The 19,177-nt window shown below is 37.0% G+C and overlaps 1 protein-coding gene and 1 long non-coding RNA gene across 23 annotated transcripts in view; one reads left to right on the top strand and one right to left on the bottom strand.

Moving 5' to 3' along the window:
- Positions 1 to 12,829, top strand: part of LOC139951711 (nephrin-like) — a 91,809-nt gene extending 78,980 nt beyond the window's left edge. For all 22 annotated transcript variants that reach the window (XM_071950759.1, XM_071950758.1, XM_071950754.1 and 19 more), the window contains 5 exons: positions 755 to 811; positions 1,280 to 1,315; positions 1,754 to 1,816; positions 2,661 to 2,719; positions 8,810 to 12,829. In XM_071950759.1, the coding sequence (XP_071806860.1) occupies positions 755 to 811; positions 1,280 to 1,315; positions 1,754 to 1,816; positions 2,661 to 2,719; positions 8,810 to 8,956 (362 nt within the window). In that variant the 3' untranslated portion in view covers positions 8,957 to 12,829. The remainder of the gene's footprint in view (positions 1 to 754; positions 812 to 1,279; positions 1,316 to 1,753; positions 1,817 to 2,660; positions 2,720 to 8,809) is intronic.
- Positions 12,830 to 13,163: 334 nt separating this feature from the next.
- On the bottom strand, positions 13,164 to 14,644 carry LOC139951713 (uncharacterized). Its single transcript, XR_011787829.1, has 2 exons — positions 13,725 to 14,644; positions 13,164 to 13,603 (listed from the first exon to the last, which is right to left on the bottom strand). It is a non-coding gene; the product is annotated as an uncharacterized lncRNA (long non-coding RNA).
- Positions 14,645 to 19,177: the final 4,533 nt, after the last annotated feature.

Below are 19,177 nucleotides of genomic sequence, written 5' to 3'. Positions count from 1 at the left end.
GTGACATAGAACACACAAGACGCATGGTAATGATATTAGCCGTGCAATATAGGTTTTTATCGCCACTCCATTCTGTGAATCTGAATGGAGGATTAGCGCGTACTTGAAGATAATTGATGTTATTGTTGTGGCGTGTCATGACCTAGCAGTTAAGAGCACCAAATTCAAACTCTGGTGTTTCTGATCAGCAGAGTGTCAGTTTGAGTCCCAGTCAAGACACCTGTGACCTTATGACAACCAGTCACTGCTTCGGATGGGACGTAAACCCGTAGGTCCTGTGTGTTGTGTATGCACGTGAAAGAACCCAGTGAATTTGTTTATTAGATTTTAATAGTGTCTTGTATGCCTACAATGACATGCTTGATCACAAGTTACCTCTTAACTTTGAATTCATCAGACTATAGAGACAGTTGCTATGTCACATGATTAGGGGCAAGCTTTTGCGTAGTTACGTAAGACACAATTCTGAACATGTGTATGGCGCAATGGTATATAAGGGTTTGCTCATCTGGGGGTTGCTTTGTAAAGGTTTGCCCCGAACCATTTGACATAGCAACTGTCTCTATAGTCTGAGGAATTCCAATGTACTTGTTCGCGGTACATTATGACTAAGCAAGTCATTGTACCAGACATAATTCAAATCTAACTCGCAAATGGCTTACTGGACCACAAGGGGACCTTTATGATGCCCAATTAACAAACATCCAGAAAAAAAGAAAAAAAATTATTTTAATATGGGATTACGTTTTATTAGATCTTCCTGATGTGACCAATCCTGATGCTGTCTATGCTGCGGTTAACAAGGCTCCAGGTTAGCTCATTTATTTATTTACTTTTATAATTTGGTTTTTATTATTACACAGGGATGTGTATTAAGCATTTTATACTCGGTAATTTCGCTTCGGTTGGATTCAAACCCAAGACCTTTGCATTGCTAGAGCAGTTTGTCTTACCACTATACCATCAAGCTAGCCCTACTAAATCTTTGCGGTACCCGCTGCAAAGGATTCAAGCTGCCTCTGGCCATTAGGCTAGCATGATGGTCTAATGGTAAGGCATCTGCTCTAGCAATGCAAAGGTCGTGGGTTTGAGTCCCACTCGATTGATGTGCCTGTGTAAACAAATATTATATTCTTTTCCCAGATGCAAAACTTTAGATTATTTTTGTTGTTATTTATTTCAAATATCTTTGTTTTGTTATTTTGTTATTATTATTTGTTTTTTACATCATTAATTTGTTTCTCTCATTTTCTTTTTCTGTACATTTTAAAATTCTTAGCCAAGAAGCCAAAGAAATATGTGCCACCATCAAAACGTAAGTTTTAAAAATATTTTGTGTTCTTATTTGTATGTGTGTAGAAACAGTGAAAAGTGCTTAGTTTATGATGTAAGAGGAAAAATCACAAATAATTGTTTTGAAAACACCTAAAGAAACAGAATTTGGTTTTGTTAATAAAACAGTTGCTGGCAGTGTAAACACTTTATGTAATTCACCATAAACGTGAACTGACAAACCTGTAGAAGTTTGAGATTGACCGGGCATCTGGGTCACATGAAAATATTGGAAAACCAACGACACGTTTTGCATGACATTGATCCAAAAAATAATTAATAAAGCGCTCTAGAACGGGGCTTTCGGATAGTTATTACTCAAAACTTTGTTGGGTCAATGCTAAAGTATGACCCAACCTTTAAAGCAATATGCAACTTGCATGTTTATAAATATTTGCTTTTTTGTTTTGGGTTATTTTAGTTGAGGCAGAGTCGGATTATGAAGATGTGAAACTCCCTGCACAGAAGGAGAAGCCAAAGATTGGTGAGTTATAGGGATACTGCTCTTGCTATAGACCGTTATCATGCTGTCTCCATCTTGGTCATATTCCTTCTATCGGATAACAATAGTGTATGCTAATAATCATTTTGCAAATAGGAACCAGACTTATTTTTTTATTCCAGCCTCGGTTCGGTTACATTGATGTCAATGGGAAAAACTCAAGATGGCTGCACCATGATAAAGGTCTATTGTAGTTTATTCCTTGTAATTTGGGCTACAGATGAACTGCATTTTAGTTTATTCTCATTGTGAATTCAAGGATTCTAAAAAACGAAGGCATATTTTCTCTTCAATGGTATTCAATGATAACCAGAAACAGATGTAAAGTCGCATTACTATAAAATGGTAAAGCCCTCCGCCGCCCTCGGGTAAACAACTCCTTATAAGGGAGTGCTGTGCGCGTCTCGCATATTGCGTGCTGTGGCACAACTGTTTCAGCCGTTGCTCTAGACCAATAGGAATGAAGAAACTGTTCTTAAGAACAGGTGCAAGCTCGCGTGTCACGCCCATGTTTCAACACTTTTTACTGGTGTTATATTATCCGTTCAAACAACCCCTCGTGACGCCCTTTCGACCAATCAGAATGGATAAACTGCCTTAGGTATTTATGAATAAGCAATGAATCATAAGGATGATAATAAAATTCATTTTTATAGCCATAAACTACGAAACAGACCCAGTGCTCGTGAAACTCAGTATAGTTGGGACCAACTTGGTCTCGGAAGTTCTAACACTCACAAGACTTGCACACTCTTTTTCAAGAGGAGTTATTCTTTTAAGTATTTTGATGAAATTAGGGTTTTATCGATTTTTTTTTTGTCCTTAGATGATGAGGAAGATGATTATGCAAATCTGGAACAATGTCAGTCTGCTTCTGGGAGAACGGTAAGTCCTTGCATGATTTTACTATCTGAACATTGAAACTATAGACCCCATGCACAACACGCAGTGCACGTACATGCAACTCTCCTCCGCCATTTTGCGGTGTGTGTGGAAACGTGCACAAATGGAATTGACTCCTTCAAAAACGCAGAAATGGCTGATGCACATTGTTCGGAGCTACGTAAACACATGTACAATCCCTTTGTGCACATTTTGACACCAAAAAAGGATCCATGGGCATACAATTAAGAGCTTGTATGTTTGCTACTTGTTGTGCATATGGTCTAATGGCCTCCGACCTGTGAACCAGTGTAAATGTGAGATAGACTTTACAGTTAAAGCCATTGGACCCTTTCGGTACAGAAAAAATATTAAAAGTTCACAGATTTACAAATAACTTACAAGGTTTACAGAAGGTAGTGGTGAAAGACTTCTCTTGAAATATTATTCCATGAAATGCTTTACTTTTTGAGAAAACAGTAAAACAATATCAATTCTCGATAGCGAGAATTGGGGATTTATTTTAAACACATGTCATGACACGGAATAACGCGCGGATAGAAGGGTGGGTTTTACCGTTATTTTCTCCCGATGACCGATTGAGCCGAAATTTTCACAGGTTTGTTATTTGATAGGGACGTTGTGATACACAAAGTGTGGGCCTTGGACAATACTGTTTACCGAAAGGGTCCAATGGCTCTAACTATTGACCTTTGTGGTTAGAAAAACAAACTTGTCTCGTCTCGACCCATATAATAATAATATAATAGTCATATAATAATCCAATTACTTAACGTATCAGTAACTTTATTTACATTGCACACAAAAACTGGCTGATAAAATAATCCTTGAATGTACAAGGATTATTGATGATTCATTCTGAGCCATAATCATGTCCTGGTTTGGTCATCAGTCGACATGAGGGACAGTCCCTGTTTTAAGCTGGTTTTAGGGCACTGGCCACTATTGGTAACTACTCAGAATAATTAGAAAACTTATTTGGTAACAAGCAATGGAGAACTGTTGATAGTTTAAGGCAGTGGACACTATTGGTAATTCTGAAAGACTAGCCTTCACAGTTGGTCTATCTCAACATATGCATAAAATAAAAAACCTGTGAAAATTTGAGCTCAATAGGTCATCGAAGTTGCGAGATAATAATGAAAGAAAAACAGCCCTTGCAACACGAAGTTGTTTGCGTTTAGATGGTTGATTTTAGGACCTCAAGTAAGTTCTAAACTTGAGGTCTCAAAATCAAATTCGTGGAAAATTACTTCTTTCTCGAAAACTATGGCACTTCAGAGGGAGCCGTTTCTCACAAAGTTTTATACCATCAATCTCTCCCCATTACTCGTCACCAAGAAAGGTTTTATGCCAATAATTATTTTGAGTACTTACCAATAGTGTCCACTGCATTTAAAACATTGTGAGAAATTGCTCTCTGTGAAGAACATAGTTTTTTAGAAAGGGGTAAAATAAGTTCTCACTCAAAAGTTAAAAAACTTCAGGCCTGAAGCCTTTTATTAAGCATCTGAAAGCATACAAATAATTTGAGCTGAAATTTCACAGGGTTGTTGTTTTATGTATATGTTGGGATACACCAAGTGAGAATTTGGTCTTTAACAATTACCAATAGTGTCCAGTGCCTTTGTAACAAACACCACCATTGGTCAGACACGGTCAGACACGCAGCTGATAACTTATCTTGGATATTTTAATTTGTTACGATGCAAACAAATTTACTCTTATCAGTGTTGCACTTCGGCAAGAGATAAAAGAAGTTATACTGTCACCCAGAAACATAAAAATACAGAAAGTTTAAATTTTGTGTGGCTGTTTTGTATCGTACCTACTTCAATTTGAACCACCAACTCAAGTGGAAAAGGTCAACTAAGTCAGTTTCTGGGTTTGGTGTAGATTTACTTTCTGACCAGTGTCCAACTTCAGCTGGCTGTATTTGGTTGTCACCCTTACACCAAAGAGTATTAAGCACTGCATACTCTGTACTTTCCAGAGTTCTGTGAAGAAAAAAACCCAGGCAAATTACTCGGATGGGATTCAAACCCATGACCTATGCATTGCTAGAGCCAAAGTTCTTTATAAATATCTTACAGAGATGACACAACATAAGTTTGGGAAGAGTAAACCCAATCAAAGTAATGCATTTGTTAATATTTAACAAAATTTGAGAGCATCCCTTTCAATATTTCTACAGCAAATAAGATGACAAATTTGAGAAAACTGATCGAAAGTCCGATACCTTTCGAGGAAATAGAAAGTGCCAAGAATTTGAAGAGGACCTTAAGCTTAAAAAAATATATTGAAAAAGGTTTGTTTTTGTTGGTCATGAACAATGGAAAAGAAAGAGGATCTTCAGTCATGCTTATCACATGACAGCTCCGATCTTGTAATTAGGGTTAAAGTGAAATAACGAACAAAGAACAAGAGGTGTAAGGTTGAAGCAAAACACTAAAGTAGTCCACGATCATTTTGAATAATAAAATAATAATAATAATGGGTTCTTATATAGCGCTCTAGTCCGTCACACAGTGTCGCTCGTGGCACTCCAACATTATTACCCCTGGTCACTGGGCCTTAAATCATTCTTTAAACCATCTCAGCTCCCTGGGGAGTATACAGCCTTGTGCAACAAATGTGCTACTCGTCTAAATTAATACCATTGTTCACATCTTGAACTTAAAGACCATTGTTTTCATTGTGTACATTGTATGCCAAGTATTTATCTTGCAACACTTTGGCAAATGAAAAGTGCATACGATTTAAGTGACAGATAAAAAATATATATATAGTATTTCCAAAATAAAATTGGGTTTGCAAAGGCCACCCAGACACCCTTTTGCCCATTCTTATCAACAACTGTGTGTAGTCAGAGATGCAGAGCTAGACCCCTGGGGTTGCCATGTAACCAAAAATAGAGTATAATTTTGTTCAGTTGGCATTGTTCTGCCTGAATTAGACAAAATAGAGCGTTTAACCCAGGTCGAAATTCCAGTTGAACCTAGTTAAACTGGGTTTAACTGGAACTAGTTGAAACCAGTTGATAAACTAGTTAAACACAGTTTAAACCAGTTGGTTTAATATGGAAAATGGACAGAGACCAACTGGTTTATAATTTCAACCTAGTTGAACACAGTTAAACCTAGTCCAAACCAGTTGGGTAGTATGGAAAATGGACGAGTTTGGTCACTATCCAGTTGACCCCAGTTAACTAGACTCAACTGGAATTTTGACCTGGGAATCCAATTATATAAAACGGATCCTCCCCACATGGAGGAGTAGTAGGCCTACGTTAAAGCAAACCTTAGCATGCACGATCTCCAATTGATATTTTCAAGTTAAAATATTGCAGGCCTGGAGTAACACATAGGCCACAAATGCCATAGCCTCCCGCTGCCCTGGTCTTGGCCTTTGGTGCCCCTTTAAATCATCTCCATAGACTTTCAGATTGTGCAATGGAAGTGACTTTTCTGAAATGATAATGCCTTGCCCTCTCAAAGATCAAATTCCTGGCCTGACATTGCGGCTTGTTGGAAACCTAAACATGGTCTGACTCTGAAATACAATCACCTGGTACCGGCATGCACCAGGGGCAGCCGGTGACATTCCCATAAACTGGTATTGGAATATGAACTTTGTATCCACAATCGACAAAACAATTAGAATTCTATTCTAAACAGCGGACTTTGTGCAAGTCTTGCAAATAGTTTTGAACAAATTGTTTTTCAAAGTGATTATTTTAGCTTCAGAAATTCAACCCAATTGTGTAAAGCCAAATTGTTCTATTGAACAAAATTTAAACTTCAAACCACTCTTTTTTGATTAAAATATTTTATCCCCAAACAAAATGGTAAACATGCCATAATAATCATACACTGCTAAAAACTGCTTAGTAATCTTAATTCAAGAAACAAGTTGTTGTGTGATTCCCAGAGAAAGTATTTCTGTTAAGAAAGGTTGTATTTTCTTATGAATAGAAATCCTGCCATGTTTCAGTCGTGGTAATCTGATGCCCAGTCTACGAAAGTATAATTGATGTTTCTTTAATTATTGTGACAAATATCTTCATAATAATTTTTTCAAGCTTGGCAAAAGGTTATCATACCATATTCTCTCCAAATGAAGCTCAAGAACCAAAACAAGTGTCCATTGTTGCAAAAAGAGAAAGAATATTGTTGTGTATTTTTTCTTTTTGTTTTCTTGAATCCAGGGTCTTTCTGTAATAATACATGTACATGTAGTGCCGAAGTGCCAGCGACCCACAAAAAGCTAGCCACTTGTCATTTGCGACACATGTTTATTGATTTGTTGATATGAGCTTGGTAGTTTGTGATCAGCTATCAGTCTCTGCTAACATTGTTATCAGACCACCCAGGAAATCGTTTGATTGTCAAAGAACACAGGGTCAATCGGATAAACACTTCTGGTTAACGGTGCCCCTGACTAACGCCCTCTGTGAATCTAACAAGTTAGGCTTGATTGCAAAGGCTTTGTTCAAGTCTATGGCGGAGACTGTAATGGTAAAGAATACCAGATTGAAGCTCTGTTGTTGCTGATCAGCAGAGTGTGAGTTACAGTTCCGCTTGTGACACTATCCTTTAAAAGCAAGACCCTTAACAGTTATTGCTGCGTCCTTGAGATCAACCAATCAATCAATAGAACATTTACACTTCCATTCCACTTTACATTTCCAAATTTGCACATGGAGGTATCATCCTAAAAGCCGAGGCTTGTGGTCGATGTGCCCATTACATACAAAACAAAACAGGATAACAGCACTAAATTAAAGAAATAATAACTGTTAAAGTCACCTGGAAGTGGTATTTTTCAAAATGAAGCTTTTGTCATTAATATATGTTTTGATGAGTGGAATGTGAATAAACAGTTAACTAAGGTTTTAAAAAATCAGTTCTTATGTTATTTACAAATCTAGTGGTAGACCCCGACCCGAGAGGGCGCTGTTCGTGACGTTAATCGAGGCAGACTTTGCCTGTAATGCGTAGAGTAAACACAATGGCAATGTACATGTACGGACCAAGTCGTGAGTTTGTACGTTTCAACATTAAAAAAATTGTGTTTTTTTCCGCCAATGCCGACCAGGTGTATTGCTACTGAATGCAGAAAAACACTTTTTGAAATGTACCAACTCACGACTTGGACGTACATGTACTTTGAACATGTGTTTACTAACGCATTGCAGGCAAAGTCTGCCTCGATTGCAGCACAAAAGGGGTAGGTGGAGTCAGCCCCCCCAAACAACTTTATATATTTTTTTTAAACATACAATCATGACAAACAATTACTAAAACAATTGTTTTATTGTTCGTAAGCATATGCTCTTATGTTTGAAAGAAAAAAATTCTATTTCCACATGACTTTAAGATAGATAAATACACAAAAGTTAACCATGGTTAAACAAAGTAAATAATGCTCGGTTACGAAACTATATACACATTTGAAACATAGATGGGTCAAGATGGGATGCAGGTCCCTTGTGTTTTGTTTTATGCACACACAAAAAACAGCACCGTGTAAATGATTACATGGTACTATGTAAAGGAATAGGTCTCATACTTCAAAAACAGCAGCTCCGCATACCTTGCAGGAAAACATACTGAATAATAATAATAATAATAATACACAGTTTTTATATAGCGCTCTTTCACGGGGTGTCTCCGACATTATTACCCCTGGTCACTGGGCCTTAAATCATTCCTTTAACCATCTCAGCTCCCTGGGGAGTATACAGCCTGTGCAACAAATATATACGCTACATGGCTAAACCAATCGCAAGAACCATCTCTGCCCTCACAGGTACCCATTTACCCCTGGGTGGAGAGAAGCAAGCAATTATAGTTAAGTGTCACGCTCAGGGACACAAGTGTCACGACCTGGATTCGAACCCACACTCTGCTGAACAGAAGCATCAGAGCTTGAGTTCGGTGCTCTTATCCACTCGGCCACGACACCCTATGAATGCTTTGATACGCCAATTGGGTGTAATAAAGTACTTGTAAGAACTGTGTATTTGACACTTTTTAATAAAACCAAAACTTGTTCTTGTTTTTACTCTAGGTTGACCAGGATGGGTTAATATACATGGAAGTTGGCCATCTGAAGGCTCATCCTGCAAACCAACCGCCGATACAGACAGAAGAATCCACCACCTATGCTTCAATTGATTTCAGTCAATTGGCGCCTCCAGATGTCGCCAGGAACTGAGAGCCGCTGAGGGGTACCACCATCAGTTAACGGACAGACGGCAAGACTCTACTCTAAAACTTGCCAATTTTAAAAAAGCACTGAAATTATAATCCTTTTTAAATTTTATGCATCGGGATAGAACAGGTAATTCGCATTACAGAGCGCCCTCTAGGGTTTGCCAAGGAGAGGCCATTCCTGCAGTGTATCATGGGGAAAGGTTGACAAACTTTGGTCCTTCTGCAGTGCATGTCACACGACCTACATGTACTCTAGAATACTGCTGCATTGACCCGATACATTGGGTGCGTTCGATTAGCTTCCCTTGGTCGACCCTGGTCTGCCCTTGGTTCGTTTGTTCGAATAGCTTTGAGGGCATTCCAGGGGCTCACCCGGGTCAGCCCTGAGTGCCCTGCTTGTCGAAACGAACGGGTCGCTTGGGGCTGGCCCGAGGTGCTTGACGTCACCATCTGAGGGCGAGTTATCGTTCGATTAGCACTTGTCGGGGGCGTGTGCACTGTGTATGATGTGCAGTACTTGCATACATAGGATTTGACTTGATTGTCCATGTTAAATGAATGTAGTTGAAATGTAATTCTGGACAGGGATTGACGTAGGCTTAATGGCAGATCTCTGGCGTTAATTAAGAGTCTCGACGTCAGATGCTTAGGCTGGGTTGGCCCTTTTGGGAAATTGAGCTCTGACGGGGTAAGCTGTAGAGGGCGCACTGTGTTGGGAATTACGCACCAGTTATATTGTTGTGAAGCTAGGGACCAGTGTTTTTAGGTGTCCATTGTATGTTCACTGGTATCTGTTGTATATTCACTGGTATTTGTTTGTTTTGTAGGAGAAGGGATTTACAATGAAGTGCCTGATGCAATACAGATTGTACATATATTTTTACTAAATATATTTTTAATTTTGATTGTATATGGAACAGATTTTTTTTAAATTTTTGCCTCTCTGTCGCTTAAAAACTTTGATATGTGTAGAGATACTAAAAAGCACTTTAATGTACGCTGCGTAACCAAAGCTTACTAAACAATAATTCCTTTCTATGCATACCCTGATGGTGCATACATTTTGGTGGTAATATGTAAAGAAATATTTTTCAACAAGAGACTGCATGCGCTTGTCTCTAATGTAACTTAAGACATATAAATTACATGCATGAAATTACTCAGGTTTTTTAACTAATCGCTCTGCGCCAGATTTGAAAGGGCCAACATTTCCATCACAGAAATTGTGAGACTTGGCCCTTTTACAACAAAACCATCAGATACCTGGAATTGATGTAGAGAGTTTATACAAATATAGAGCTTCTTAAACACAAAAGGTAGTTAAGCACAACCAAAATGTGCTTACCAGAATAAGGTTGCGAGCCAAACTTCATGTACAATTTGTGACTGATATCTGGCTCATCTCTGCTTTGCAAAAAACTGTTTAGCAATATTTTCTTGCCGATGAAGCAGCTTTGTGAAATTGAGCTCTGGTTCTCACAGTGGGAATGTTAAAAGCTTGTTTTCTTTCCTCAGGGGACTGCGATTGTTCCAAAAGAATGTATATTTCGGCATTGGATTTTTACTTAAATTTGTGGAAAAAAAATCTTCAAATATTTGTGTTTTTCATTAATCTAACTTCCTTTACCTTCAGATTTTCTTGAAAGAGGAATCGTTGCCCACAAAGAGAAGTGCACTTGTAAAGACCAAACCTTCAGATATCTATATTGAAATGGTAGAAAGTCTGTAAAACAACAAAAATGACCATCCTAGATTGGTGTAATGAGCGTGGGCGTATTCTGCGTGGAGCATTTCAACCAATCGAGGGCGTGCATTTTTATTGTCTCGTTTTCGTTATCGGGGCCTGTGTGACTTGGCCTTATTACTCTGAAATGGGGCGTCATCGCTCGACCAAGGGAAAACTTTTTCCTGCTGTTGGATTTTTAATGTACGGCACCAGCCTCTGGACAAAACATGTTTACCCAGTTTAAAGGAACAGTGGTGTATAACAAAGAAAATTGACTATGCAAACTCTGTCACCAAATGAGGGGCATCTTTTGGTGAGCCTGACCAGAGAAAATTTTGTAATGTAAAATTCACCCACCAGAAGAATTTAGGAAAGCTGTGTGAAAACAGAACGGTCACAAGAAACAGTTAGTGATGTCAGTACATTTTTGTTTTCAATATAAACACCCATTATTTTGTTTTGAAAGTCTTCAAAGTGTCATGACATCCAGATGACTTAACCACCATAACGTGAATTTAACGTTCTAAACTGCACGACCATGACACCGTCCATGACACTACCTATGATTATTAGAACCATTGTTGTCGTTCCTTTTTCAAGTCATTGTGGTAGTAGTATTTTAAAATGAAAACCATTACACCATAAACCCATTAACATTCCTCATAAACAATTTTTCAGAATACAGACTTAAAGTGGTTAAGGCCGTGTCTGATTTGGTGGCTACAGCTACAAGTGTCGCGTCACCATGCATTGAGGTAGAGGAGGTCCTTAGCAACACACCTGGCAACAGCCGTAGCTGTAGCCGTCAATTCGGACATGGCATAACTAATCACTGAAGCTTAAACGCCTCTCTGGTCAGGTTCCTCAAAGCGCCCTCTAGGTGTGTGCGTGAACAAATTAACATTTTTTATAGAGAAAATTGAAATAGAGATATATTTTACTCATCTCAACAAATTTAAGGAGTCACAAATATTCCATATACTTTTTATATTTTGACATCATAGATGCTTTAACCAAAAGTAATGTTAGTGTTTTCTTAGTATATTTCCAATGTGCTTGTGTTTGTGTTAGAGTGGATTTCAGTTTGAGTACTATTTGTTTTCAGAACAGAAAGTTGTAACCAAAATTCTTGTCATTTTCTCGTTTTTGCAACTGAAGATCAAGCACTTTTGTATTTGGGGGGAAATTTCGGTTGCATGACCAGAGATTGGGTCATGTTTATAGTTGCATGTACAACTGTATTTTTAACCCTCCTACTGTGTGACTCATTAATATCACCCAGTGGGGTTTTGAATGATAGATAATCTATGTCAGTCTGCAATGTAATATCATTTGGTGAGTGCATACACACAGTTAACCCTCCTACTTTTTAACCATGCCATATCATCTACATAATTATTTGGGGCAAGCTTTTGGAAAGTGAGACAACAAACACACAATACCTGCCTCTCTCACAACTGTGGCCCTGGTTCCAATCCCAGCAAGGCTATGGCGAGTAGAATTGTGCACTTGTTCCTGCCGATGCCGCAAGGCTGTTATCTTCTGGCCTTTCGGTTTTTCCTCCCTTTACATTTTAAAATCTCAGGATGTGCTATCTGGTCATATTTTGGTCAATGTGGAAGGCTGCCTTTGGCACCCTTGCATGCCTGCTTCTTGAACACATTGTAGCTGTGTCCTTCGTAATTCAATTTCTCAGTTGTAAGAATTATTAGCTTCCTAAATTACTATATTACCAACAATTTTGTATTATTGACTGGTTTTTAAAACAGCCATTTAAGATGTCGTCGCCAATCTTTTGTTCTCTTAATAAGTTGAATTTTAACATTTAATCATTCCTTTATTTACCCATCAGAATCAAGCTATTCTTGTATCACTTTGTATTTGAAATGGTGCGTTTTAATTTCATGCAATTTTGTTGTTGCAAATTGAAGCAATTATTCCTTTTTTCTAAGGATTTAATGAGATGATATTTCTACAAAAAAAAATTTCTATAAATCTTTATTTTTTTTTACACATAGTTAAAAACAACTAGTAACAACCTAACCAGTACTTACTGCATGCTAAACGGACCAGTAATATAGAAGAAATTTTTACTTAGATTATTTAGTTTTTGTATTTCGTTGTTTAGTGTATGGGCAAGTGTTGTTTACTTTAAAAATTGTTCCTTAGTCAGAAATTGTACTACCTTCCATCAATTAATATATTTTAAAAGTAATTTTATGTACATATTCCAGATTTAAATTTAATACTTTGCTCTTGAAGAATATTTGAGTTTTTGTGTACTGACTATAGGACAGTATAAGAACCTTAAAATACCAACTTTGGTTTTGCGACAAGAAGTTTGCGTTCATTTCAAATCTGTAAACAGAATCTGTTAAAGGCTGTGGACACTATTGGTAATTGTCAAAGACTAGCCTTCACAGTTGGTGTATCTCAACATATGCATAAAATAACAAACCTGTGAAAATTTGAGCTCAATCGGTCATCGAACTTGCGAGATAATAATGAAAGAAATAAACGCCCTTGTCACACGAAGTTGTGTGTGTTTAGATGGTTGATTTCGAGACTTCAAGTTCTAAACTTGAGGTCTCGAAATCGAATTCATTGAAAATTACGTCTTTCTCGAAGACTATGGCACTTCAGAGGGAGCCGTTTCTCACAGTGTTTTATACCATCGGCCTCTCCCCATTACTCGTCACCAAGAAAGGTTTCATGTTAATCATTATTTTGAGTAATTACCAATAGTGTCCACTGCCTTTAACAGAACAAATGTTAATGTTTTTTAAAGCGTTGTGCTAAATTAAAGGGACACGTTGTCTTAGATTGGGGTATATGTAAAGCGTTTGAAACCTTGAACGATGTTTTATAAGTAGAGTAGGACAATCCACACAAATATGCCTTGAATACCTTGTGAGCTAACACCTCACTCCAATGGGACGCTTGGTGGCAGCAGACTTACCAGGTAGAATCTATTGTTCTTGGAATGTGCGCATGCTCAGAACTACGTAAACAATGGAAATTTACCTGGTAAGTCTGCTGCCACCTAGCGTTCCAAAGTTTTTACTCCACAAAATGGCCGACCGTGTGAGTTCGAAATTTAAACATTAAAAGACTTACACCCCTCTTGATTAATAAACTCTTTTAACCAGGAGCTCTAAATATGCATAAGAAATTGAACGAAAGCCATACAAAGTGGATTAATTACCTGGGCCCATTTTCATGAAGCTTTTAAGCAGAAAAAATTGCTTAACAAATATATTGGCTGAGCACAAAATTAGTGCGGCACCAGCCACAACTAAGTAAACTTAATTGAATGTTAACTGGTAACCTGTTTTTACTAAGCAAGATTTTCCTGTGCTTAGCAAGATTTTGTGCTTGCTGGCTTTATGAATCTGGGCCCTTAAATTCCTGAGCAGATGAATAGTAGTTTGTAATTAGAATTTATAAAAAAAATTGTCCATGATTAGTTTGTGGAATTGAGGTCAGGTGCGTGTATCACAGTTTATTTATGCATAAGTACTAATTATCACAATGATATAATAATACTTTTTTATGATTAGTTTTTATTTTTACACAAATAACTAATGAATGTAAACAAGGTGTCTATTGCATGCAGTTGCATTAAATAATATTAAAAATAAAAGAATTTTGTCTTCTTAAATCTCTGTGTGTAGAAAGTGGACAAGAGTTTATTTGAATGAAAGGAATTTGTGTCTGTATGAATAACCTAAGAAACATGTGTCTTTACTTATACATTTTGTTAAACACAACACAATGTCCACAGATTTACATTAAACTCACACCGTTTGAAGATAATGATATATAAAGCGTGCCTTAAAACAATTCTTGTTGAGGCGATGTAGTATTTGAGAAGTAAGTAAAACAATGTTACTAAAATACGTTTGACAATTACTTTCGTGACTTGTTATACTCTTTTGCAGCACCTCAGCAAGTATTATTTTATCAAAGGATTCGAAGCTTTCTACCATTATTGTCTTCAAACTGTGGAAGTTAATTGTAAATCTCTGGACATTGTATTTTGTGTATCACAAAAAGTACCCAGGGTGGATTTCACATAGCTAGTCCTAACTTAGGACTAGTCCTAGGCAATGCTAAGAGAAAGGACTGGTCCTAAGTTAGGACCAGTAGGACTGGTCCTAAGTTAGGACCAGTAGGACTGGTCCTAAGTTAGGACCAGTAGGACTGGTCCTAAGTTAGGACCAGTAACTCATCCTAACTCTAGGACCAGTCCTATCTCTTAGCATTGCCTAGGACTAGTCCTAAGTTAGGACTAGTCCTAGGCAATACTAAGAGATAGGACCAGTCCTAAGTTAGGATGAGTTACTGGTCCTAACTTAGGATCAGTCCTATCTCTGAGCATTGCCTAGGACTAGTCCTAAGTTAGGACTACCTTTGTGAAATCCACCCCAGACCCTTTAATGCTACATTCAAAGTTAGGACCTGAGGGCGAAGCAACATTGTGCAGGGACTTGAAACGCTGTGGACTTTCACATGTCCACACAGTGTTGAAAAAATGGCAACAGTAACTGCAACACACAGCGGCATGTGACGGTTTTCTGGACAGCTATTTTTGTCTGATTTTGGTCCAAATCAAAATCTGAACAAATCCCAAGGGGTTCTCAGGTCAAAACACTTTGGATGTAGCACCTTGAAAACTGAGCCGAATTTAATAAAAATGCTGGACTTTACTCCTTACAGTTTTTCAAGTTTCGCCCCAACTTTCAAGTATAAATAAAAAATAGCAACTTCCTTATAATATTGCTTTAAATATTCATTTGCTTTTAATCAATAAAAAAGCTTCAGAAATGCCCACTGCATCATGAAGAGCACAACATCGCACCTAAAAAAAAATAGGCAAAAGTTGATAAAAGTGCTGGCCTCACCCCTAGGATTTTTTTAAATTTCGGCCAATAAAAGGATGCCGTTCGTACTACGTCACGCGCATGCACATCGAGCAAGGCATGCTGGGGAAAATGGCGCGGCGAGATCGATCACCCCTGGGAACGAAGTTGATTCACCCCTTTACTCCGCCGGCCGCCATTTTCTTTCTGAGCGTGAGCATCGTGTGTTCAAAGGTGACTATTCCACCTGTTTGTGACTTAAAAGCAGATTTTCTGCAACATTTAACATCGAAAACCGACATCAAAATTCAACAACTTCCACGATGAGAACTGCACGGATATTCATAGAATCTTCTTACTCAGGTAAATGATTCGTGTGTTGGTACAAAAGAGGAAATTTGAGGGGTTTTCTAAGCAAGATTGTCTTGGCAATCTACACTTGATTGAGAATCCCCTCTTTTCCATCTTGACCGGGGCCTTTGAATGGTTTTATACCAGATTTAGTGTGCCTTTACGAATGCTGTGTTATTATTATATATTAATATTGTTAGGGACGGATATTTTCGTTGAAACATTGACCCACCCATCGTTTTTGCTGATGAATTCTAACGCTTTGCACTGCACGTTTTTTGTTTCTCCAATTCCTTCAATGCAAGTGTTTAGAGTAAAAATTACAGCACATATTTTCTTTGAAGTGTTTTCTTTTGTGTTGGGAATTAGATTTGACGTTATGAAGTACTGTACATGTATAAGTGGAGACAATGAGCATGCTGTTCTGAAGTAAAAAAATCCCAATGCCTTATACTTTCTATATCCCCTCATTATGTACGTATGATCACTAGTTTACATCCATACTTAAAAATGTAATTTTGTTCTTTTTCAGACTTCGTGGAATCTGAATGTTTCCCTTTCATCAGAAGTGTATGTTGATCATTATGTTGCCTCTCCCTGCATCTTAGCAGTCTTTCCAGCCACAACAGCAGTCACTGATGAACAAAGCCTCAACCATTCTGTAAGGCACCCAAAATGTATGTTTCTATTACTAGCTGTAGGGCCATAACAGTTTATACCAACACATTTGCCAAAATTTCTCTCGTTCTTTTTTTCTCCTAAAAATAAGACCCACATTATTTATGACTTCTTCTTTTTTGTGGGGCCTCCGAAGAATCAGTTAATTTTCTATTAAAAACTTTCATTTAGGTCAGCTCTTCTTCCCAATGACATCATGCCTGTATTACAGTCTAAGCATTATCAATTCGATACTAAACTACCCTCGAGGTCATCACCTAATATTGTGAATTGTTTTGAGTTTAGCAACTGATTCTAGTTCACCAAAAGGAACGATTACACTGTATTCCTATACTTGCAAACATGGAGTTACTGTTCATGAATAATATGTAACTCTACCCCCTCCCCGAAGGATTTTGAAAAAAAAAGCTTTTTAATTTTGAATGCATCCTATTAAATAGAAGTACAGTTTATCTGATCGTTCTGATTATCAATCTTGAGTAGTCCAAGGCAGGGTATACTTGGTAGTTAAAATTAATTACCATGAAACTTTAGAGCACTGATCATGTTGATGTTAAAAAATGTTGTTGGAAAAACACCCTATGTAAAATGTAGTTTTAGGAAAAGTGGTAGTTTTTATTTTTTCACATCAACAAAATTTGAATCTGAGAAAGGCTTCAGGCATGACGCCTTTCTCATGCATCCGAAAGCACACAATTTTACGCATGGAATGTAGTTTTAGGGAAAGTAGTAATTTTTTCACCCCCAAAAATTTGAATCTGAGAAAGCCTTGCACCTGAAAGCACACAATTTATGCATTTATTGACCACACCAAGTGAGGAGACTGGTGTTTGATAATTATCAAAAGTATCCCTAACGTTTATTATTTTCTAAAAGTTACTTTTAATTAGTTCCTCAACACTAAGAATGGGAATAGGGGATCATCAAAGCTGTTCATAGAGCCAATAATATTGTCCAAATATCAGGATTCATCAGAAAATAATAAGCAAACCAGACTATATTGTTTATTTGAATTTTCAAGACTTTATTTGAACAAACTTTAAATGGTTTCCAAAGAAAAGAAAGAAAACAATGACATCAATTAGTGCATTAACCCCACCCACCTCAAGATTATGACTATGTTGTATGTTATGTTTCCTGAATGTTTTAATTAAAACAATTTTTGTTTTGGGGTGCTTTGGCACTCTTATTGCTTCCTTACTATTCATTTGATAGTTGCTTAAATTGATGGTTCGAAATATGCCAGTTGATGTATACATGTAATTACTTTTTGAAAACCTCATTGAAATTATTTCAAAATGACCCTTTTTTGCAACGCCCAGTGCCACAATTCAAAAATTGTATTTGTAAAATCAAATACAGCTTTCAATTCATACTTGTTTTTATTAAAAGTATTGAAAATGTGTAGTTTCAAAATTCAACCTAAACCCCCAAAACCAGTTAAGAATTTATCTGAAACATCAGCTGGCAAATGACAATCATAGCTAAGAAATATAAATGATCAACCAAGGAAGAAATGTAACCTGTTTTTTTTCAAAAAGGAGTCCACATGGCTAACAAAAAACTAGTCTCATGAAAACATGAATTAACTGTTTGATTTCTGCAAACTTTTAAAATAATTTTTTTGTGTTTTTTCTTCATCTTACAAGAACTCCGAATATTTACAGAATCAAAGCGTTTTTTTTTTCTTTTCAAACGAATCCAATTAAGTTGGACTCCTTTATGGTTTACAGGTTGCATTTCTTACTTATAAAGAAGGTACAACATTGGTATTCATGTACTGCATAAAGAGTGCACAAATTTTGACACAAAAAACATCTCAAATTGCAGCGTTTCAAAGCAAATTTCTTTATTTATTGTTTAACTCAATACAGTTTTTACATCAAGTGGACATTTAGATGAATGTTTCCTTGCATGCTTACCAAAATTTAAGGTAATGCATGTTCACTAAATTTCTGCATTAAACTTAATTCACAATAGCGTAACTACCAATGTTGTATCTTCTATAAAGGCCGCATCTTATAGCTTGTTCTGTGACTTTATAATCTCAATCTTGGAAAGTAAAAAAAGTCCACAAAGGGACACAGAAAGTCAATAACTACTAAGTGTTTTTGTCAAAAAAAGACTATGTCCAAAAAAAGACTAAGTACAAACATTGACTATGAGTTTCTGCTCAAAAAATTACTAAGTACAAACAATGGCTAATGTTTTGGTCAAAAAAAGACTAAGTCCACAATAGGCCACAATTACCATGTGTTTTTGTCAAAAAATGACTAAGTCCAAAAAAAGACTAAGTACAAACATTGACTATGAGTTTCTGCTCAAAAAATTACTAAGTACAAACAATGGCTAGTGTTTTGGTCAAAAAATGACTAAGTCCACAATAGGACACAGAAAGCCTATAATTACTAAGTGTTTTTGTCAAAAAATGACTAAGTACAAACAATGGCTAGTGATTTGGTCAAAAAATGACTAAGTCCACAATGGGACTCCATTTTATTGTTATTTAAAGTCACAACAAGCTATAAGACGATACCTTTAATAAGGGGCTGTATTCCATTTTGATGTACCTGGCTATATAATCTAATGGTAATTTGAATTTGAC

Source organism: Asterias amurensis, chromosome 19 (genome assembly GCF_032118995.1).
Source record: "Asterias amurensis chromosome 19, ASM3211899v1".
Classification (NCBI taxonomy): Eukaryota; Metazoa; Echinodermata; class Asteroidea; order Forcipulatida; family Asteriidae; genus Asterias; species Asterias amurensis.
This window is presented reverse-complemented; position numbering and strand designations above follow the sequence as displayed.